The sequence below is a fragment of the Lissotriton vulgaris genome, chromosome 4_1, assembly GCF_964263255.1.
Source record: "Lissotriton vulgaris chromosome 4_1, aLisVul1.2, whole genome shotgun sequence".
In the NCBI taxonomy this organism is placed as follows: Eukaryota; Metazoa; Chordata; class Amphibia; order Caudata; family Salamandridae; genus Lissotriton; species Lissotriton vulgaris.
Genome location: NC_141691.1, coordinates 730304614 through 730329478, shown reverse-complemented (window position 1 = coordinate 730329478; position 24865 = coordinate 730304614). Strand labels below are relative to the sequence as shown.

At 42.5% G+C, this 24865-nt stretch overlaps 1 protein-coding gene across 1 annotated transcript in view; it reads right to left on the bottom strand.

Annotated features, from left to right (window-relative positions):
- Window positions 1-24865, bottom strand: part of F13A1 (coagulation factor XIII A chain) — a 518463-nt gene that overhangs the window by 17358 nt on the left and 476240 nt on the right. Inside the window, exon 14 of the mRNA XM_086965028.1 lies at window positions 19843-19979. Within this exon, the coding sequence (XP_086821154.1) occupies window positions 19843-19979 (137 nt within the window). The remainder of the gene's footprint in view (window positions 1-19842; window positions 19980-24865) is intronic.

Genomic DNA, 24865 nt, shown 5'->3' with positions numbered 1-24865 from the left:
TTCTCCACGTCCACATTAGGTGGTTTCAAACGGTGTTTTTATTTGTGTATTTTTGTGCAATATATGTTTTTAACTGATAACTCATTGATATCTTTTGTAACAAAAGTTTTTAATAAATTGTATATTTTTTTAATTATAATTTGTTTGGGTATGTTCCTTCTTGGTAAGTGTTCTCCAGTTCCACAAAATGAATGGTGTGATTGATGTTTGTCAGTTTGAGTCCTGATTTAGGAGCAGGAAACAATACCCCCCATTGGGAAAACTCTTTTGTTTTACTTTGAAGCAGGAGAACCATGACATGTTTCCAGTCAGGCAGGATGCTAGCTTCCTGCAATGAGACATTTCAGAGATCCATGATCACGAGCAACTATGGTGGCTCCAACTGCCGAAGCACGGAGATGGGCAGAGTATCCCTAGGTGATCCAGATTTGATACAGTTTAGCAGTTTGATCAGTGTGGAAGCGCCTAGCAGGGGCCAAGAATCCAAGTGATTGGGTGTCTCATCTTGGTTATCCACTGCGGATGATGTGGGTGTTTCAGAAGGGTAGGAGAGGTTACCATCTTGTGCTTGCACAATGTCCTTGTATATTTTCTCAAGTTTCTGGACAAAGAAGGAAGCCAAAACCTCCCATTGCTGGTTATTTAATGCCGGGGCCTGGTCTGGGTTTTGGAGCCAGCAGGCTCCTTAACCATATTAAGGAACGTTTTGGAGCAGTTAAGTGCATCTGAGATGGTGGATGAGACATAGCTTGCTCAGGCAATTCTGCAAAGGTTGTGATATATTTTTATGCTAGCTTTAGATCTAATTTTGGATTCAGGTCAATAGTTCTTTCTCCATCTGCGTTCCAGGGCTTTACAGTTGGCTTTCTCTATTTTCAGTGTATCGGTGAACCAAGGTGCTGGGGGCCGGTGATTGTTAGCCCTTTTATTCGAGAGGGGCAGACATGTGTTGATGGCATTAAGGAGCCATTTTTGCACTGAGGTAGAGAGCAAATTCACCCTTTGTTTGGAGATGGGAATGTGGGAACTTAGAATCGTGTTTAAGGTAGTGATGTCTAATTTTTTCCAGTCCCTGGTTAAGATTCCTGAGGCAGAAATAGTGGGTTTAAAGTGCTCACGGAGTGTCAGATTAAAACTCGTAAGAAAGTGGTCCGACCAGCATGTAGAAAGCGCTGGGGAGCATTGAATCTCAGAGAGATTTGAGAAAATGGGGTCCAACAAATGGCCCGCTACATGTGTGGAGCCAGAGTTACATATATTAACGTTGAAGGCGGCCATATCAGAAATTAGATCAGTACTAGTTTTACATGAGGGATTCTATAGGTGTAGATTGAGGTTGCCCAAAATTGAAAAATTAGCTGTTTTTGATAACCAAAGGGGTTATTAGTTCAGGGAAAACGGAGGCCCAAGGTGTAGAAGGTCCAGGGGGACGATAAATGAGTGTGCCTGAAAAGGTAAACTTGGGGGTCAGGGCCAACTTGCATAAGGCTGCCTCACAGTTAGGGAAAGGGAGATGTTCAAACTTACATTGAAATTCCTTTTTACAAATAATGGCAATACTACCTCTAGTCTTGGTGATCCGGTCTTTCCTAACTATTGCATAGTTGAAAGGTAGGGCAGCCGCAACATAAGGAACAGAGTTTTCCTGGAGCCAGATCTCCATAAGGAAGACCGCGTCAGGTTGTTTATTGACTAGTAGGACAAATATATCAAGTTTGTGCTTAGGGAGGGAGCGACAATTTGTGCTAATGAAGGAAAACATTTTGTTGAGTGATGTCAACTTTTGGCCCACTGATCCAGCTGAATGCCCCACCTCAAAGGAATTTTCGGAAACTTTACGTTCTCTCAATTTCACTTCGCACATTCATTCCCCTACGCATACCCAAGGTCATATCCTTGACCAGATTTGGTCCCTCAATTGCCCCATTTCCTCCCTATTGGTTTCCCCCTGCCCCATGTCTGACCACTCATTGATTTCCTTTTCCTCTCAAATCGGCCCGCCCACCAAGCCCGCGCACCCTAAAAATATTTGGGTAAGATCCTGGGGCTGGGTGGATGTAGCCTCCTTAGCTTCCTCTTTTCCTGCTTCCAGTCCAGTCGTATCTGGCCTGCCCTCCTCAGATTAAGCCAACGCCATCAACTCTTGGCTCCGCTCAGTCGGAGAGGCCAACGCCCCACTCAGGCGGGTCCCCTCCAGACGGACGAACAATTCCAACCTCTGGTTCAACGATGAACTGAAATCTCTAAAACTTTCAGTTTGTCAAGCAGAACGGGCCTGGCGACGCCAATACTGCCCCACGCTCAAAGCCCAGTACACCTCCCTCTTGCTGCAATATAAAAAACTTATTTTCTCCACCAAAAAGGATTATTTTTCTTCCAAATTTCTAGTCGCCGAAAATAAACCTAGAGAAATTTTCTCTATCGTTAAAAAACTGGCCTACTCCGATAGAACTACCCTCAAGCGGTCCCCTTCTCAACTCTTATGCGACTCCTTGAACTCGTATTTTCTGGAGAAAATTGCAACAATCAGAGCTAATATCCCCCCCTCCCCTTCCTTCCTCATCCCGCCCTTCACTCCTACAGAGGCCTCCCTTGACTCTTTCCCTCTACTAACAGAGGAATCTTGCCTTTGGTCAAATCTGGATCTCCACTTGACCCATGTCCTGCCCATATCCTTTGTCACATCTTCACGTGCTGTCCATTACCTCCGCTTACCTTTCTCAACTGCTCCTTGTCCCAGGGCGTGGTTACCCCTGTCCTTAAAACCGCGATAATCTTCCCCATCCTCAAAAAAACAGGTGCAGACCCTTCTGTCCCTGCCAACTACCGCCCTATTTCACTGCTCCCCTTCTTAGGGAAGATCCTGGAGCGACATGTTACTAGTGTACTTACCACCTACGTGGAAGAAAACTGTATCTTGGCTCCCCGCCAGGCCGGTTTTCGCCCAGGTCACTCCACCGAGCCAGTCGTGCTCTCAGTACTCGACAATCTCAGAGAGGGATTAGACACGAACACTCCCCAGGCCTTGGTGCTTCTCGATCTATCCGCCGCTTTTGACACGGTGGACCACTCCATTTTACTCTCCCGTGTTAGGGCGGCGGGGATCGGAGGCACGGCCTTGGTCTGGCTGTCTTCCTTTCTAAATGGCCGCACTCAAGCTGTCCGCCTGGGAGACTTCTCGGCCGAACCCCGGAAGTTGTTATGCGGGGTTCCTCAAGGTTCTTCCCTTTCCCCCTTATTATTTAATTTGTATATAGCCCCCCTCATTCTCGCACTTCAGCAAATGGAGGTATCCGTATATAACTATGCGGATGACCTCCAGCTCATTTTCCCTCTCTCTCACTCCCCTGAGTCTAAACTTAATTTCCAATCGACCATGCTCTTCATCCGGGACTGGATGAATCACAACCACCTGAAATTGAACCCAGATAAAACTGAGTTGGTCTTGACAGGTGGTTGCTCCAGTCCCTGGTCACCCCTCTTTTGGCCCCCTTCCCTTGGCCTTCCTCCCTCCCCTTCCCTTTCTGTTAAAACCCTTGGTATTAAACTCAATGATCAACTCACTTTGCATTCCCAGATGAGCTCGGTGGTTTCCTCCTCTTTTTTGTCACTCCGTATTATCCGCAGGGTTTCCCGGTTCTTTTCCTTCACGGCCCTAAAATTGATCACTTTGGCTATGGTCGTCTCTCGATTGGATTATGCCAATGCCCTCTACCATGGCATGCCTGCTTACAACGTACGACGACTGCAGCTGGTTCAGAACCAAGCTGCCCGCTTGGTTTACAACCTTTCTAAATTCCATCATGTTACCCCCCTTTTGAAATCCCTACACTGGCTCCCCATCCATGAATGCTCCCAATTTAAGGTAGGCTGCCTCGTCTTTCAGGCCCAGCTAGGCCTAGCTCCTGCGTTTATCTCGTCTGAGATTAAACCTTACGCCCCTACCAGGGATCTCCGTTCCTCTTCCCAACATCTGCTGACCATCCCCCGATTTCGCCGTAAAAAATGGGGAGGTTCCAAATTTTCCACCCTTGCCCCCACTTTCTGGAACTCCCTTCCAGCCCACCTCAGATGTACTACCCAATATTCACAGTTTAGAAAGGCTTTAAAAACTTTCTTATTTTCCCAAGCCTTACCCCAATAAATTACCAACAGCCCCCCTCCGTCATTCTTGTCTCTGAGGACTCGAGCCAGGATAGCGCCAAGGAACCGTTCCGGTGAACGCGCGCTTTATAAATATTTTAAAACTCAAACTCATGTTGTTTGATTCATGCTGGAGGTTTTTTTGCCTTTTTTAGAGTTGCTAGTCATATTCGGGGAGAAGCCACACATGGGACATAATGCTTTTTTGCCATCAATGTGTAAGCAAGTGCATTCAGAGTGCAGCGGTGCGCAGTAGGCCTTTAAATGTGCAGACAAGTATTGAAGTCTGTGGCTTCTCGTAAAGCGTGAGTGATTGGTTACTTGATGACATTCATCTGGCTAATTTTTGGTTATGGGTTGATAGCGTTTGGGAGGAGAACAGAACTTCTGGCCCTCGGCCTGGGCCAGGCGCGGACGGGCGCAGACGGGCTTGCCTAGGTGCGCCAGCAGCGCGCCCGCTGCACAAGTCCCTGTTATTGGCCCTTTTGTACTTCTCCACCTGGCGTGAGACTCGACAGGGGGTGCGTGTCACGTTCTACAGGTCAACCCTCCACGCAAGCAGCAACACCCGTGGTGAACCGGGGTCAGAGCGGGCAGCGCACAGCAAGTTTGTTAAGAGCACGGTGAGTTTACCAAATAATTAAAAGCAAGTGCAGTATTTAAAAATGAAGCGCAAGTCTGTTGCAATGAGCGCTGCTAGCAGTTCGAGTACGCGACTTAAAAAGTATCCGCTGCGCGTCCCTGCATTTGCCCTTTTGTACTTCCCCACCTGGTGTGAGACTTGACAGGGGGGCGTGTCGCGTTCTGCAGGTCCGCCCGCCACACAAGCAGCAACAGCTGTGGTGGACCTGGGTCAGAGTGTGCAGAGCAAAACAAGTTTGTTAAAGCACGGTGAGTTTACCAAATAATTAAAAGCAAGTGCAATATTTAAAAATGAAGAGCGAGTTTGTTGCAATGAGCGCTGCCAGCAGTTTGAGTACGCGACTTAAAAAGTATCCTCTGCGCGTCCCTGGCGTTGGCCCTTTTGTACTTACCCACCTGGCGTGAGACTCGACTTGGGGGGGGGTGTCGCGTTCTGCAGGTCCACCCTCCACGCAAGCATCAACAGCTGTGGTGGACATGGGTCGGAGCGTGCAGCGCGAAGCAAGTTTGTTAAAAGAACGGTGAGTTTACCAAATAATTAAAAGCAAGTGGAATATTTAAAAATGAAGAGCGAGTTTGTTGCAATTAGCGCTGCAAGCAGTTTGAGTACACAACTTACAAAGTGTCTTCATTGTAGTGTTTCCTCCAGCTCCTTTCAAGCGCTTTAAACCTGTATTTTTTACATTTTAACTTCTCTGTTAACCAGGGAGCCGGAGGCAGATGTTTATTGGAGCATTTGGTTGAGAGAAGGAGACATAAGTCTACTGCTCTCGAAAGCCAGTTGTGAATGAGCTCATGATCTTTTATGGAAATTAGATCGAGATTCGGTCTGTGGTTGATCAGCATCTTATTGAGAGTAGCGACATCAAGCCTAGCCCAATTCCTCAATTTTTGTTTAGGATCTGGACAAGGCGGAGTATGGGCGGACACAATTTTTAGTATGAACAGAACCACAAAGTGATCTGACCAAGGCAAGGGAAAAGCAGGGTGACTACTAAAATTAGACAAATTGGATATAATAGGCCTGGTATATGTGTGGGATTAGATTGCACAGTCGCAGATTCAGCACCCCTTAATTGGCCATCAGTGATGTGCTTTTAGGGCAGCCTGGATCCTCCAAGTGAAGTTTAAAATCCCCCAGAATTTTAAAATTAGCCGCTTTTAAAATATAGGGGGCTACTAAATCAGGAAGGGAGAGTCCCCATTTCCCCTCTGGGCCAGGGGGGCGATAAAGCACAATGTCTGAAAAGGTAAATGTAGGTGTAAGTGCAATTTTGAAGTGTAGAATTTCGCAATCCGGTGCAATAAACATTCAAATATAGTTTTATATATAATTGCCAACCCTCCACCTATTCTATGCAACATATCTTTCCTAATCATTGAATAGTTGGGCAGGAAGACAGCTGCTACATCAGGCCCGAGCCTTAATGTAGCCATGTCTCTGTTAAAAAAAACACATCCTGTTTCCTGTCTATTAGTGTTGTATATGAATCTAGGACCCTAGTGTAATTTTCCCAATTCATGCCCATATATAGGTATAAATGACCCTATCCTTATAGAGGCAAAGAAATCATAACTATATTTAGACTTACCCTATGCAGCCCAAATACGGCATGGCTACTTCCACTAGTTCTGAGAATCCACAACGATTTCTTGGAAAAATCCACCTTCAGCAGTCAGGGACTTCCCCTTGCTTGAATATTGATTTATCCAAGAACTCATGGAGTTTTCAAAAACTGAGTCTTTTATGACGTTATTATGTCCAACCTTACGTCAAACTCAGCACCTTTAAGGTATAAATATGCCCACATTTGCCCGGGCAAACACACGGTGGTTTGGAGCAGTTTGACTATCTACTTGTCCGCCGCCCTGCTACTGCAAGTGCCGAAGGAAGCCGACCCTCCAGCTGACGCACTGAGAGAGACGCTGTCTTTTCTCCTACCGAGGAATCCAGCTCCAGTGTTTCCAGGCTACCCTTGCGGGTTGCTGGGAAATCGAGTCCTGAGAGAGAGATACAAGACCTCCTTCATTCTAAACCAAGGTACGGAGCTGATTAGACCCTTAGAGAATTCTTGGAATAGATTCTTGGCAAAGAATACTAAAATTTAAGCTACTCCTCACTTACTTCTTCCCTTGTACTAGACCTAGGTTAGGTACACCGGGGTAGGCGTATTTTAGAAGCACCAGTTGAGTACTTTTAATCTTTATTTATTAATGTATGTATTTTATGTTATGTTATATGGCTTAGAAACCATATCATGCTTTTACAGAATTACTTTATAATACTCTTCATACTGTACGCATTGTACTTTATAACCAGTATCACGATTGTAGCAGTTCACTTCTTATGCTTGAGAAAGAAGACTGTTCAATAAATACTTTTAATTGAAAACGCCCGTATCTTCTGATGAAACGAAGCATGCACGATTGAGTGGTGAAATAACTATCTATTGTTTCCGCCACTCTAGAGATTGATTTCTTATTCTTGGGAAACAAAGTTGTCATGTTTATGCGGTTTTCAGAAACTAATCCCTCCTTGTGAATTTGAGAAAGTTTCTAGTGACCTCTGAGCTAGCTGGCACTCACAATTAAGTCTAATATATTCGATAGAGACCTAGTCGACCTCATTCCTACGTCTAAACTATAGTATATGTTATTCCAATGCACAGAGCCTATTGGGAATATAGGAACTACACTACATTAGGAAGTCCCGGATAAGAACTTGGTGTTTGGGAGGGAATGAGCGCGGAGATACCCCTTCGGGGGTCGAATCAGGCGCTATATAAGAATATAAAATAAAAAAATTATATAAATGACAGTTAATGTTGAAACAAATTCAGTAAGACCAAAGCGTAAATGATGTAAAGTACACTTATTTTGGTCTTTGCTTGGGTACCTGTTTAGGCCATATTCTGTACATTGATCTTTCCTTAAGAGTACACTGCCTACTGGGAAGGGAGAGGCAAAACTGGTAATATTGACAAGCAAAAGGGCCTACCTCACCGCTAAAGATGTTGCAATTGTGGAGAGGTACCCGTCACAGAACCAGCAGTTCTTGAGCCTAGTAAGTCTGTCTATTCCATAAAAACAGAGCAGGGGTTGTGGACCCTGGCTCTAGATGTACGCAGGCGGGCACCGAAGGGCTTTCCTTTGGCGCACCCGCTGCGTGCATCCGCACATCGGCCCATTTAATGAGTTCCTTGGGATGGAAATTAGAGCGCAAACCCCAGGATGAAGGCGGCACCTTCAAGATGGTCGCTTCGATCCCCGCGAGCCGTACAAGGCTCATGGATAAGAATAATTGCCCCCCTGTCTGTAAGGACAAAGTAGACTAAAGCAGTGTTGAACTAAAGCACCCCTTATGAAATAATGGTTAAAAAGTACCACACTTACAAACAGAGATACGAGCAGATGGAAATCCAACTTCAATTTCAAATTCAAGCATAAGGTAACAACCTTTGTTCATATTCTTGTTCCGACTTAGAGGACTTTGAAAATGGATATGCAATGGAAGTGATTTTGTATATATGTTTCCAAGGCCCGATTCTCAAAGCACAGGAAAAAGTCAGAAGTGTAGCTCAGCGGGATTACTCCTGTGTTTGTAGAAAGTTTCTGACTTTTTTTTGGGATATTTTAAACAATCCCAGGAGTACTTTGGCAAATATGCACTGTAATATTGACTTATGTAGAATGTTAACATCGAGGAAAACTCTGCAGAAGAGCACATGTAACGTTTTTGTTCCTACATTAGGGAAATTTCCATTTGGGGAACTTCTATGTCGATACTGACATTACATCTGAATTAATGTACTCCCTATTACCATTGCACAGAGTTCTCCAATGGGATGAGCTCTGCATAGAGAAAATAGGTTTCACATGTGTAAATGCATATTTTTTTATTTTTTTCCTCCATGCAGAAAATATCTTAATTCATGGAAAAATGCCTTCCCTTGCACCCCTAGCAAATCTGGGAATGTCCCATTCCTCATTCTAGTCTTAAAAGTGATTTCCCCTTACAAATTGATGGCACAAATTTCTGACCTTGTCAAGGATGGAAAGGGAATGGATTTGAGTCTGGGAATGTCCACAAAGATTCAAGGCTATGGTTATTCCCAAAATTCCAAGGCCAACCATCCTTGGAATGCCCACTTTTCCACCGCTTGAGGGGGATTTGCTGTTGCAGAGATCTCCACACTCCTCTGCACATGTAAAAGAATTTACACCTGGCAGGTGTATAAAAAGGTAGATTCACGCATAATTGTACATTCAAATATACCCTTGTGAATTGAGCATACATTTCCAATTGCAGAAATTCACACATAGTGACCGACTTTTTGTAATGGCAAATGCCATTTGTGAGGACAAAATGATTTAACTTATAAGTTTATGAAAAAGGATTATAATTTTATTTTGCAAACGTATTTATTTGTGCACGAAATTTGAATTTAGGTGTAATAATACAATCTTAATTAATAATTTTCACTGTATAAACTTGCAGAGCAATACTTAGAAATTAAGATACTCTTCACATGTACGAGCAAAAGGGATTTATTGATAAGATCCCACCAGCTGTCCACATCATATTGAAATACTGACGCATGTGACACACATTCCGCTTAACAAGAGAAATACACTCACAGCAAGCATTGGCCAAGCCAACAGGTCTGATTTTAATGCACTAATGCATGCAGTATAAACACATTAAAGCAAGAAAAGGGAATGCAAAGTGGTCTGTATTGAAGGTAAATGCACCCTTGTCTTCAATACAGTCCTGTTTCATATTTCTATATCAAATACAGTTCAGCTGGAAATGGAATTTTCATTATAGCCTTTATTTAGTTTCTATAAAAGATTTTTGCTTATTTAGCACAACCAATAAGTGGAAAAAAGCACTGTTTCTAGGTGGATGCCATTAAAAAATAAAAGAAAAACTATAAAGAAGGCTTCCTGGGCAGCCAACCTACGTTTGACATAGAAGCAAAAACAGAACCTCATTGAAGGCAAAGGGACCTTCAATACTCACCACCTTTTGTTTCAAGCAAACGAAAAAAAGAAAATAACTTGATCCTTGGCAGTACGAATGCAAAACGCCCGGTGGTAAGAATGGGTGAGTGGTAAAAGAGAGGGTGATGAATGAGGAGACTATTGTGCCACAGTTATTGGGGGGACAGATGGGGGAATGACAGAAGGGGGCAAGCTGGGGAGGGTGAGGAAGACACAGAGAGGTGAGAGGTGCTTGCTAGGCTGGTGGGGGACGTGGACCTCCTTAAGAAAGATGGAGGATTTGAACAGGAAGCGGAAACATTGACATGAAGAGTGAGGAAGAGTGAGATCCATAAACGGAAACAGCAGGACCAGACAGATCAACCCATTGTTGTGCACTACATTAGAGTCAGGAAGATACACACTAGCAGCTAAAATCACCAGGTGAGAGAGATATACCTCTGGGCTAAGCCAATATTTGATCGACACAATTTCAAGCCAATGGATGAACAGGCATAGTCTAAAAAAAAGCCAAACGTTGAAGGGCGGATAACTCAAAGCCCATTTGACATAATATGTAAGTAAGAGGACTTTTTTGCCATCTGCATCGCCAACCCAGCGCTAAAACCTAAGCAGGCAGATTCGTTGATGAGTTCAAAGGTAGGTAATTCAAAGGTGGATAAGGACTGGAAATTTGAATTAGTGCTGGGTTACATAAACGGATTGGATGCTTCTAATTTGCACAGTGGTGCTAATTAGTTACACTACATATTCCAAGTGTGTGCTATTTTGCTTCTTTCGAAAATGAAATGAAGCAAAACACACCATAATTGTAAGTAGCCCGTATGTAAATAGTAAATTGCAGAAAATTATAGACACCGCGAAAAGTTACATAATTCCATCTTTGTCTTTGGCCCTGGGCAAATATAAAAAGCCACTGGGACTGGGGAAATGATAAGGATCTTTCAACAGTGAAAGCACGAGTCATATATATTCATCACTTGCTACCCTGATCCTGCTGGGACAGATGTGAAGGTAACGTGCCGTGTGATCTTCCCAGCATTGCACCAATCTGACAAAGTATGAGAGGTGCTTGTCAAGGAAGGAAAAAATGGGGAAGCGGAAAGAGTGCATGTGAACGAATGATCGAATATTGGGGCGAACAGATTCATGGGCAAAAAGCCGAAATACTTAACAGGGGGGGGAAGGCGAATCAGTTAAAAAATAATCCTGCAAATTGAATAAAATTGCAATGATCCCTTTGCCAGGGAGTAAACACGAAGATGAATGGCTCTGCGTAATGTGCTGAGCCATCAGCAGGCAGCAGTCATCTGTCACCTTCACTGCTCAGACGCAAATGGGATTATTATTTAAATAAACTGCACCTAGCGTGTCTTCGGCGCACATTTACCCTGCAGCTTTTATCAACACAAGGGGATATCACAGGAGAATCCAAGCGACAAAATCAATAAGTTTCCATTTTGAATAAATTGAGACTTAACAAGAAAGAATCGTACTACCACACAAAGTGAAACCATCAACATCTGCAGACGGGTCTGTAAGAGGGAGGTCCACCACTCAATGTCTGAATATCGTATACAGAAATATCGCCTGCGTCATATCATCAATGTCATTTAGAAAAATATAGGGCCAGATTACGAGTTTGGCGGTCCATAGGTGGTGGCTGTCGTGGACAGCCGCACCAGCAGTCCAATTTACTCGGAATACGGTGGTCGGATCTCCAGGGCACCGCCGCAACAGCCGCAACTGCCACAACTGCCGGTCTTGCGGCTGTCTGTGGAAGCAATATGCTTGGTGGTGCCACTACGGCACCGCAAAGCATATTAAAAGTTTCCCCACCCCCCACCTTTTTATGGCGGTGAGCCTTCCATGAAAAGGCTGGCAGCGGGAAAACATAGGGGCCCTAAGGGTCCCCTGTTGCCCCTGTGCAAGGGGATGCATATGGGGGGGGGGGGCACATGTTGTGCGCCCCTATCTGCATGCACCCCTTTTCTGCATGGCATGGATGCACAGTCCATGCTGTGCAGGAACAGCTGTAGGCACTTCCATTGAGGTGCCTTTTAATAGGCACGCAAAGGGACTGCAATGCTGCCCACCCACCAGAACACGAGGAAACTCCTAATCTGGTGGGCGGCAGTCGACTTTGGCAGTCTGGGAGCGGGGTCGCCGCCATGGCGGCCCAGACCACCGAAGTGGAAATCAGTCTTATAGTCCCTTTGGGTGTAGATTCGCTTATTAACTGCAATGGGGTGAAATTTTTGTAAAGCATACTCAGGACACATCTATAACAGACAATACTCTGACAGCACTATACCTAGATGGTTTCTTAAAGGTGTGCAGAATTAGAATATCTTTTCTGTCCCTTTGCTTTTCACAGGGTATCCATATTAAGTACTATCTCCCTTGAACAGGTTTACAATGAAAAGCTAACCTGTTATTTTATTCCTTGCAATGTGTTTTGGTTGAAAATCTTCCATGGTTGACACAGTATTCATAATGTTTTTAAATTGATAAAGTGCAGGCACTACAACCAGACAAGGCCATTAGGCCGATATGAAATAATCTTAAAACCGTGAAATCCATGGGATAATGGTTTCAGATGATAGGTCATATTGAGGCACAATCGATGAAATATAAGTATGTAACAATCATTATGGGCAGAGCCACTGGAGGATGAAAGTCTGTGCTAGGGTTGACTAACTTATGCGATAAGAGCAGGCAATTTTCGTGAATTTCTAATCACACTGTTTCCTCATTTTCACACATAATAATATGGTATGTTCAAAAGTTTCATCTCAATTAGTATCAGAATAACCACCGAATACAGCAATCATCAAATGAAAGGTGATCAAGTAACCTTTCCAAAGGGTTTGCCATTGTAAGCCACCATGTGTGCCACATTTTCAGTAACTTTCTTTATACTGGAGCAATAAACATGAAGTGGAATATTTAGTAAATGCGGAAAATCCATAATTATGCGGAAAATGCTGCAGCAAGAGAATCGCATAATTAATCGTGGGTCACAAGACGAGGAAAAGCCGGTCAAACCGCATTTTCAAAGCTTTCAGAGTGCAACAAAAAATGAAGCAGATTTCTCTACAATAAAAGTTATTTCCGTAGTCTGTGGGCCACCACTAAGAAAATGTGAAGTTGCACTGGGGAACCTTAGGATGTGCAACAACAAAAAATCTCCTGAACCAGAAAAAAAATAACCATAGCCACTATCCTCACTCCTAAAACTTCAGTCAGGTTATGTCAATGTCATGTTGAATGTCACCAGCCACAGGTATGGGCTTTCAGCCAGCATATTTACCACACTATCTCTGCTGGAAAGCCCTCTCTTCATAGTGTGGTAAGCAGCAGCGAATCATGGTGCAAATCCACAAGATTTCACTAACCATCCTTCGCCTGCCACGAATAAAAAAAATAGAGGCCAGATATACAACCCTATTTTACAAGTCGGTAACCTATGAGCAACTCGCAAAATAGGTTTTGCGACTTGCTATTAAGAAGGGGCGTGCCAAGGGCGTCCCTTCCAAATGGGGACTTGCACTTCAATGTAAGATTGTTTTGTGGCTGCAACACTCGCAGTTTACCACCCATTTGAAATGGGTGGTAAGCCACTCGCAAACGGGAAGGGGTCAAATTGCACCTGCCTCATGAAAATAAATGACAGGATATTTGCTATCCCATTAGGAATCACAAACAGTGTCTGAGACACTGTTGTAAATTCCAATTTATGAGTCGCAAATTGTGAGTTGCAAAACTACCCAATTTGCGAATCGCAAATTGGAAGGGTTGTACATCTGGCTCCAAGTGAAAGGAAATGGGTGTTTCTGTGATGGGCTTTGACCTGCTCGGTCCTGGCACTCTGGCCAGTTTGTGTAGTTGTCCTTTGACAATGCTTTGACACAGACAGCCACATGAACTGGACGAACAGCACGAAATGCCAAAAGTCTTCCTATTTTTCTGATTCAGTGTGGAGTAGATTTTGGTGTTTTTAATAGTCACATTTCACTGTGAAAATGGTTAAAAAATGGCAAATTTCACTCTTTTCGCAATCCAAAGTTTTTTTTAACCACGTTTTATGAAGAAAATGCTGCCTGTGTGTCTGTTTTTGAAACATTTTCGTGATGTGGCATCAGAAATGTTCTTTCTCTTTGGCCACATTATATATTAATGGTAACCTTCTGCTAATGCAGCAATTATGGTTTTTGTTGTATTTAACCCAAATGGCAAGGATGGATTGTGTAAATACTTCTTGAACTGAACGCTGCCTGATCAATGCAGCACTAACAATGAACAAGTGCTTATTTTTTTTACTCATAAAGCAAACATGCTGCCAGTGCAATTTTAGCGAAACTTAGCCCAGAATTTTTTGGAACCCTTTATTGCCAGTTTAGTGCTAGTCAAACTAAAGTGTGTTTGTTTCCTGCAGCGTTCTCCTCAGGTATTCAATTTTCAAATTTTTGCAGTTCTTCTATTTCCATTAAAGTTGGATGTGTGTACATTCTGACAAAATGTCCCCTACATGGTAAACAGGTGTGTACCCATGTCCTGAGTGCCTGACTGAAAGTGAAACTGGTATCCTGACTTATTTTTTCCCCTTGTGCTCAGACAGTCCCGACAATGCGATGCCTCAGACCTGTCCTGTGATCTGAAGGGGGAACACCAATTGTGTCCCCATAATATGCAGTGGACTATTGTCCATGTCCTAGGTGTAATACATTAAGCAGGGGGGCAATATGAGTATCTTTTATCTACAGTGTGATCAGAACTTATTCCTGTGTCAGTGCAGTCTACTGACTGATTAAATGTAAAGTTCCACTGTGAAATGAAGCACAGAACTTGGCGCTGATGTCCTGTGTGCATGTTGAGTGCACGTTATCACACGTATGGTAGTAGTGTGTTGTGAGTCTGAGTAGTCGAGGGGGGGTTCAATTTTGGATGCTCCTGGTTTAGCATGGCACAAGAAGGAGGTTAAGTACAGCTTCCCCAAGGCAGTGGAAGTGTATTACCTACATTTCTGTGGCTGGAGAGTGAGATCCAAATGCTAAAGCAAAGAGAATGGAGAGAGGCTTCCTTTAGACAATCTATAGGGACTCTGTTAGCAAAGGACTCCTGATACGTTCTTCCTCAGTACTGCCATTTGGTAGATTGTAGGGGTGAAGGGTGGGACTGTAGTTTCTGTTCTTTAAGGTGTGAAAGTTTCTTGTAAGGTCCTGCTTTTTTTTGTCTCCAAATGCTGCTTCAGGAATGCTGATGAAAGACATGCACAGAGAACTCGCACTTCATTGTGCGCATGGTTTGGTTATTCCTGCTGGGAGCCAAACCCATTGCTATTCGCCGTGAGAGCAACCACTTTGCACAAACACTTTGTCTGGTGAGCAGCCTCAAAATGCTATTTTGAATAGAACCAAACCAAACAGGTTCCGAAATCTCAGAAAGTGGATCCACAGCCCCTGTTGAGAAGAGGTCTATAAAAATCAAATTCAAACCGCTCCACTTTGTTCTTCGTCCACGTTCTTCATGATCAAGGAAGGGAGTGTTCAGCTGAGTACTCAAAGTTCCCCTTAGGGGTCATGGCTGGTGTCTGCCTGACAGCCAGTCTCCCAGAGGTGAGGGAACATCATCTGAAGTCTGCCCCTTTTTGCTGGATTAGATGGGGGCCTGCCTAGAAGCCTCCCTGCCTTCTGAGAGAGGGAAGCAGCGTCTTTGGCCCTGCAGGAGGAGAGACTGTGTTTGAGGAGAAGCCAAGTGGGTTCCTGATATGTTAAAATCCAGACAGTGAGCGACTGCCAGGAAGCAAGCCAGGGGTGAAAAGTGTGTGGAAGCATTCATCTTCAGCTTGGGTCAATAAACACAGGGAGTAATGTCCCAGGTGCACAGGTGCAGCCAATAACACTTAATTTGAACATTGGAATGTTGGGTGCTCCATTAAACATAATGCACTGGCAGAGGGCTAACAAGGCTGGTGAGGTACTTCTCCAATATTCCAATGTTTGTTTTACTGGTGTTCCTGTTTAGTTTAGAACCCTCTACCTCCAGTGGGTGAAATGTTCTAATAGCATAATAATCCATCTCCCTCAGGCCATACCAATCGTTTAAGACACTGTTCCTGGTTTTATGCCTTTGCCTCTGTCTTGGACCTTTCTCTCGAGTAGAGGGCTTTTAACGACCTGTATCTCAGCAGTGAGCTATAATGCTCGTATATAATCATGTATTTTAGGGGTGATCATAAACAGTCCTGTACATTCAGATCTAGTTCACAGAAATGAGTATTCATTTAAGGATTGTTTGTGCACGGTGTGCTTTTGTATGATAAAAGGCCTATAAGACACTTCTCATTTGTCTGCTTCATGAGGGCAATAAATTGAGGAATGAATTTAGAAGACCAGTAGGTTTTAACACGTGGAATTAGTAAACATTTGGAATAAATGCCATAAGTGGGCAGGGGCTTTCATCATAAAGTGGGAAAAGGGTAGGAGATGGAAACAGGTAATGAGTGGTCAAGTAGGGAGAAGTAGCGAGGCAGGGTAAGGGATATGAGAGGTTACGAAAAGGAGAGTTTGCAAGTGTGTCCACTGTGAAAGGTAAGGAAGGAAGGCATTAGCTTGAGCATAAAAAGACTGTGCTGTCCGAATTGTTCCACTCCCAGTTTCTTCTCAAAATTTTATTATTATGGGTAGTGATTAACCTTGCAGTGAGCAGGGTTTTCACTTTAAGGAGGGAAGGTTCTCATGAACGGTGGCAACCTATGTTAGAGTATTCCAAATATTGAAGAGGAGCAACTAGACAGAATTATGACATTTCCAGTTGTGCTTTATTTCTCAGTTTAGTTACATTTAACTTTCCCTAACTATGTCATCTGCCAAGTCAGCCTCCTTTTCCCATTCATATTGCACTTACTACCTGATCATGATATCAATGTGCTCCACAAGCAGTTATACATATTGCACCCGCTGCATCCAGAGCATGGCCACATATTTCGAGAATTACGGCCAGGTTTATAATTGGACAGCAATGTAAAATCCTCCTTTTTATGGGATAAATGCAAAATTCCTAAGAATGTGGACTGAATAATGGTGCCAGTTTAGTCTCTTTGCTTTTACCACTTTTAGTGATTTTGTATTACTACACAATTCGAATATAAGTCCTTGGTGTAATGCACCATCATAAATGTAAGGGAACATGTAGCACTTTCATTGTTATGATAGAGCAAGATTTCATCAAAATTAAGCATTGCTCTGTTTTGTGTTTCAGACAGACTGCTTTTAAAATGGCACACAGATTTTGGTGCAAGTGAAAACACATGGCACATGAAACATGAGGCCTAGTCCAATGCTTTATAAAAGTTGCACTTTTGGTGCATGCAAAGTGAAAGAAATGAAATGAGGTCTGGTCAAAATGCTTTGAGTCTGAAACGCTTTCATTTAAAACCATGCTTAATTAAATAATCATGGACGTTTAATGTGTCTAGTTTAGATTTAACCTCACTATAGAATGTATATATAATTTAGAGGGTGCTTTTTTTTTTACTTTTAAAGTAGCACATAATTGTGCTGAATTAACAAGTGTTTTTGCAATGTAGAAAAACTCATGATTTCAGTTTCTTCTTTATCTTTGAAGATAAGATCTAGACTCCCTGTTCCTATCTCAAGAGACTTTGGCTTAGTTGCATATTAAGATAATACATATTCAGTTCATAACACATCTTTTTATAATGTATTAATTAATCAACCATGCACCAACACTACATGTGGGGCAAACACATTTTGCATGAAAAGCTATCTAAAACATTAGAGCATGTTGCTATGAGTATGTATTAATTGTTTGCATTTTGAACATTTGCACTAGAGCATGTTTATGCTATGTTGTACATTGCACATTTTGCAATGTGGTGCATAAATAATAGAAAAGCTTTTGCTAGGTAATAACTAATACTGGGTACTAGTATGGGGGAGGTGAACATAATGGGTTTTATTTCATAAAATAATATTATTTTGTGTTTGTTTTGTTTTTGGGCCCAGAATAAAATGTATGCCTAAGAATCCAGCATGGCTGAGAATTGTTAGCAGTGTGCGTAATGAGAGATGCATGCACAGAAGAATGTGCCAACTGCATGAACTGCTAAGTGCTTCAAGTGAAGACACATGGGTCAAGGCCACAGTGAACTGTACAGTCATGTCACCGTGCCAATGTACCAGTGTTTGTGGGAGAGTATCATCCCTGCGTGTGATGTGAAAACAAGAAGGAAATAGACTGATACATTTTTTTCCTATCAAATGTTGCAATATTTGTATAATTATTGATGGTGAAACATATGACTGTATTAAGCCTTAACGGCTTCCTTTGTTAAAACCGGTATGAGTTGAATATGCAATAAGAATAGGATGGTGAGACCCTCATGTCACCTATGCTAACCAATCACAGTGCGAGTTTCTACTGAAACTGCAACATTATTAGTGTAGTCAGCCAAGAATTAGAGTATAAATAATGACCCCTTAGGGGGCGTGTCGGACTAGAAGAGATAGGATGAGAGAGGATAGGGAGCAGATGAGACCAAACATCACATGGGTTAGGTACGTGAACATCGCGGGTGCAACCTCGGAGGAGTTTGCGTCCGAGGAGGGACAGAGGGAGGAGGGGGCAGAGAGGCATAGGCTAGCCTTGCATGTCATAGTTTTGGCAAGACAGATCACATTCCTCAGTGGTCTTGTGAAGGGAGGGCAGCCTCTCTCTCTGAAACACAGAGAGACAGATTGAACTGGGCAGAGAAAGCAGCTGATGGAAAAGGTTTAGATTTAGGTGCTTAAACTCTAAGTTTATGCTTCCACTAACTAACTAGTTTTGAAAAGATGTATTTGTCTTATGCATTTATTTCTCTTTATGGGTTATTTTAGCCAATTAAATATGGATTAGCCTTGCAAAACACACTCTTGAATTATATTTTTCCTGAACTCTTTAAAGAATTTTGACTGACATTTTATGCCTCATTCCCTTACTTTATGGAATGCTTTGAATGCAACCTATAATATGTTCTGTATTAATTCTATTTTTCCCATTTTCAATTCTGTAACCTGCTTGATATTTGACTAATGAATAAAGGGTCAGAGAATCTTAACTTTTAACTAGAAAATTAAACCCTTTAAAATACTCACAACTCTCTTTATTGGCTTAAATATTAGTTGCATTTTGATGTAAAGTCTCCTGAACGTGATACACGGTGGCAAAGGTTCATCACCTTTAAAGCGGTAATCTAGAGGTAAATGAAGTTTTGCATTGAGAAATTGTAGTGAAATTACCGCTGGATCAGTTATGTTTATTGAACAAACTCTAGTTTTACTACCACACACTTTATCAAGCAAAGTTATTTGAAATCTGGCAGGCAGCACGCAAAATGACTAGTTCAGCTAAGACCCTCACCTCTTAACCAACAGCCAGGACCATCCACCCTATCTAGAGATTCCCACCTTTTTTTGGGGCTCTCTGTGTAAACAGTGCATCTACCTATGAGGAGCATGCAGTTTTGGCACAGCTGCGAACCATCTGGCCCACCTTGTTGATGCAGCCATCTCAACATTCTTTTTAATGTCTCGTCAACATATGCCCAAAGCTGTGGTTTGTTGCAGATACAGAAAAAAACAATGGTGCTCAGGGTATTTACTTTCTGAGCTTCTAGGGCATTTTTTTATTTTCTTCCGAGGTCCACCATGCTTCTGCTGTCATAAACCCTGAGGCCTCTCCACCACTAAATGTGATGTAGGAACCATGTGTTTGACTTGCGGGGACCACACTGATTAATGGTCAGGATCCCCGCTCAACCAAAACACTAAATGACCTTCTTAGTGAGAGTTAGTGGCTGGAGCACAGGGGTATCAACTCTGTAACCGCCATAATGTTAGTTTTAAGTAACTTTCAGCCCACAACTTCACATATTTAAGCTCCTTTTGTTCAACGCTCAGACCAACAAGTTGATTTAACTTGGATACAGAAGGTTACAAATGCCATTGTATTGGGTGTGCTGAAACATTCTCCACATGTCATCCTTACCTGAACATCTGAGTACTAGTTTTCATCATGCTGGGACCACCCACACGCAACATAATGTTCTCAAGATCTTTCTTTAGCGGGTTGGTGAATTCCACACGCACTGTCATTTCTTGGCCAACCACCTTCTGTCCTTGAACCTAAACCAGAGTAAGGAAATGGAGGAGGGGAAAGAAACAACAAGGAAAAATATTTAACAATTAGAAATGTTTAACTATTTTAGATTTTTCATATGCACTTCAAAGGATGTTTGTGTTTTTTTATTAATTGTTCTGGAATTTTACAATTTGGGGACATTTTTTTTCTTCTTTTTGCAGTTCACAGCTGATTTTTCTTCTTAATGTCATGTTTTCCCTTACTGATTTCTCTAAGCAGCGCAAATTTGTCTTTTCATGGAATTCTGGACTGAAATAGTTTTGTAATAAAAAATACCCATCTTAAAGTTCTGTTAATTCAAATACAACAGGAATGTATGAAAGCTCTTCGCCTACTTTTGACACTGCTATTTCATTGGCGATTGCGACAAACGTATGAAAGCCTTCATTAATCACTCAAGACCGTGAATTTTACTTGTAGAATATATATGTGAAGAACGGAATTTTGCATATCATAAACATTTGATCGGAAAACTGGTTCACACTTTTTTACTTTTTGTTCAACATACATGCAAAATTACATTGGACTGGTAAAGTGACAGCAACGATAACTGCGTTCTTTCATTCATCTGATGACTCATTAATAAACAAAATCAAGTTATTAATGGGTTTACAGCACCAACATCGACCTCCATACATTGGAAAAACATGAGATTTTGTGGCATATTTGCTGTGGATTGCTTCCGTTGATCATGGTGAATACAACATCATAATTCCTAGCCATCTACACTCAAAATTAAATACTGGGCAAAACCATAATTCCTATTTTATATATGTCTTTTCTGCTAAGGTGATCAATGACATTGTTGTGTTTGGCAGCAGCAACTTGCTTGAGCATTAAAAATAAAGATAAGCTTTCTGCCCCTTTGGAGTCACTCTGAAAGGCAGTGGCAGCAACACTGCTAAGGCGGAGGAGCATCGCCCCACTGCCTTTTTTTTCAGCAGTATAAGAAAAAATAAAATGATAAGGACACAGAGGCGGGGCGGGACTGACAGAGCAGTCAAGGGGTGGTTTGTCCCCACTCCTAAGTGCATAAACCTGTTTGGACGGCCATCTTGGGCCGCCCATACCAGTCATGCGCGTTTTCCCTCTTCTCCACCCAGCCTGGGTGGAGGACATGCTCAGGTCCCCATTCACCATCTGAGCACCGAGACACGGCTCTCAGACCAATCACAACACTGCATTGCAGCATTGTAATTGGCTCAGGGGAGCCTGGGTGCTTCCAGTCTGTTTCCTGTTCCTGCCAGCGGGAGGAGGAGAGACGCGACCAGGAGGAGCGGCAAGGAGGACGCGGCAAGCAGGTAAGTTACATATTTATTTTATTTAACCTCAACCCCCCCTCCCTGCCACCACCCCTCCACCCCGATCGGTGCCGGCTGGTGTTGCAGAAAGTAAATGCTTTCTCATGACACATTGCATCATATTAATATTTGTGCAAAGAGACAGTTAGAATTAAACTGGCTACAGTTAGAGGAATGCTGCATTGTTGGTCAAGTCTGATTCCCTCCAGAGGACTTCAATGGGTCAGGCTCCAGAGACTTTGAGTGGGCAGGAACCGTGGAAGCTACTCAGTTAAAAATGGGAAATTTGCAGCATTTCACAAATTTTAAGATAAATGTGGACAGATGTCTAGTTCATGCATGTTTTTTCCCAAGTATCTTCACTTGAGGAGTCGATGTACCAGGAACTTTTAAGTGTCTCAGGACAATGAGCAACGGAATGATATCTAAAGCTAAGACATCTTGTAAGGATATATATATATATATATATATATATATATATATATATATATATATATATATATATATATATATATATATATATATATATAATAATATTTATGCAACACGAGCTGTCGTCGCAGAGGGAGCACCTCAGAGTTGGTGCCAGAGTCGAGACCAGGACAGGGTCTCGCAATTAATCCACTCTCCGAAAAAATATTCTGGCAATCCGCTTGGTAGTTTGTATTAGTTTATTCCACACACATATATATGTTTAGTCTCACTGTGAAGACTGTGAAGGGAGGTGGGTCAGGACTGTATATATATATATATATTCTCTCCACAACACCACCACGTAAGGATAGTACTCGGACACCCGGATTGTACTGCAAGTGATAATTTATTCGACAGGTGAAAAAAAAGACGCGTTTCGCCATTATGGCTTGCTCACGCTCGCCAAATTACTTCAGACGCCATCTTAAATACGTGAGGTTTAAAACACACCCATGTGTACAATCAAACAAGTGGCAGACATATTTGAATGGAGTAAACATAATAGTCGCATATGTCAACAGGTCTTTGAATATTTACAATCATATTTCAGTAAAATATTCCAATTATGCATCGTCTATAAAAAACATTTAGGTTTCGTACAAGTGCATAATAACATATGGGAACGAAAAGGTTGTAATTCGTCCCTACTGCGACCTAATAGTAACATTTTCTAACATTCGTACTCCCAATAGCCATCTAGTATTTTGGGACATATGGACTCGGTAATTCCATAAATTCACGGAACTATATGTATGGTACAATGATGTTATTAACTTTAATCAATTGTGATCATGTATATTATGTTGATAGGTTAAGCGTCAGTAATGAGAAAGGAATTTTGGTTGCCGTACACAAAGTACTTTAGAGTCGATGTTTACTGCATGTATATTCTACTCAAGGAGTTGAACAGGTAGCTTTCACTTGAATCCTAATTGCACATTAGATTGTAACCATTTTCACTGATTCTTCTTCGGGTAGCCATGATCATGGGCTTCTCTGGATGCAGCAAGGTTCCTCAACACTTCATGTTCTGCAGTTAAAATGAGTTTCATGAGTTTTCATGATGCTTTTCAAGTACCTTCTAAAGTTGCTGTTATCAAAAATGGTGCACATCAATCCACTCAGGAAGAAGTGTGCTAAATCTTTTCTTGATCTAACTGCTAAAAAGGCTGCTTTCTGTCCCAAGTCTGAAGTTTCTCTCTCGGGTCTCCCTCTCTATTTATCACAGATTGATGAGCCCCTTTGTCCACAATAGAGGATCTCATTGATTACAAGAATGTGCTGCCAACCAGCAAAGAACGTATGGCGGCTGAAAAAGAATTGCAAAAGAATTACCCCCAATGGAGCTTGACTGGACAAGAAGGGAGGAGTAGTCGCTCCCAGAGTTCTACTCCCAAATTAAGTCTGATATTAACCGTGTCAATCGGGATGGTTTGATGCTTGCTGCCGGCACCAATTTGTTTGCTCCCTATTTCTCTTCTACTGCCCAACACTACTGTCATTCCAATGCCACTTACCAAGCCATCAATATGGAAAAAATGTGTCCAGACAACCCTATTCCCCACCGACCTCCATGGTAGCCCTTTGTCCATGAAGAAATAGATTTCATTCAGAGTCCTCAATGTTGTTCTACGTTTTTTTTTTAGTTCTAATGTGCATGGTCTCTGGATGTATTGAATCCTACCCATGTGCCTGAGCTGATGCTGTCACTTTAGCATCGAAACTGCTCCAAGAAGTAATCTCGAGCTTCTGTTCTTTTGTCAAACCCAGAGTTCTTTTATGGTTCCTGCGCCTGCTGTTAAAAGCCGAAAAGCATCCCTGACTCTCCACCTGTTCTCTTGCGTCTGCAGACATAGTGCCTCTGTACCTGCTGCTGCAGTGCAACAACCTCATCCTAATGCTGTCCCTCCTGCTACACAAGGCGATGGCCTGTGTCCCTGGTCGCCGTAAGCTTCACAGCTCAGTAATCCCTTGGAGGGGCTGGTCAGCTCTCTGTGCTACGAGCCTACTTGATTAGCTCACTGTGTGACTGTTTCTGGAGGCGCCAGGTGAGAAGCCGTCTACTTTACTGAGCCCGCTGTCCACCTCCAGGATAAAAAATCCACACTAACAGCACACTCCTGGACTATTTGGAGCAGTACAACCTGTACACAAACCTAGTCCCATGCTGGATATGCACCCGCCCATCTGAGCACTGACTCTAACAACAGAAGGGTGCCCATTGTTCTGATTCCTTGTGATGAAGAGGAGCAAGAGCTGCATGTACACGGGCATTGCCATGCTTTGCTAATTACCCCACATATTACATCTCTCATGACATCTTCTATGACATCATTGATAATGTAACTGTAACATTTGCAATTAAATTATTGATCAGAAGACTGTGCATGGTGGGGGTGCGCTTTATAGTTACCTCAGGGCATGAGTCATAGTTACTTAAGATAACTATATCTATGACTTACTGTGTTTTCTAGAGTTTAATTTGTTACTTTGTTACTAAACATTTCACCTCACTATAACGTTACTTTAACCTTTGTTTTTTCAGTGAATATTATATACACGCATGCGCGCACACACACACACGCACACACACACACATGCATATATATGTTCAGCTCTTTGGAATTATTGTCATGCTGTAGGAAACACTCTCGGGATTAAATAAAAATAACCTTGATGCCTCTTTTTCTCACATATACGCTCAACTTCCCCCTCCTGTTACTGGGACCACTGAGCTACATGTTACATGCAGATCACTTCAGGAGAGGCTTGATTCGTCTCAGGTGGACTGCAGCTTATAACCTGCATGTTACACTCATTATGTGGCATGTGCCAAACTCAACACCGTGACAAAGTGTTGCTAGAATGCAGTAAACTCTTTTTATACAGGAACCGGGAATGAATGATTAGATTAAATACAGTATATACAGAGGGCTATACAAGTGTTTGGAGTAGGCAGAACAAATACATAGCATTTATACAGCTCAGTCAAAACGAATTGCCTTGAGGTACTTACAACTATTGTTGTTACTAGCTGGTACTCATGTTATCAACCTCGAAAGGAAAAGAAGGTGACCTATTCTTGCCCTGATTTG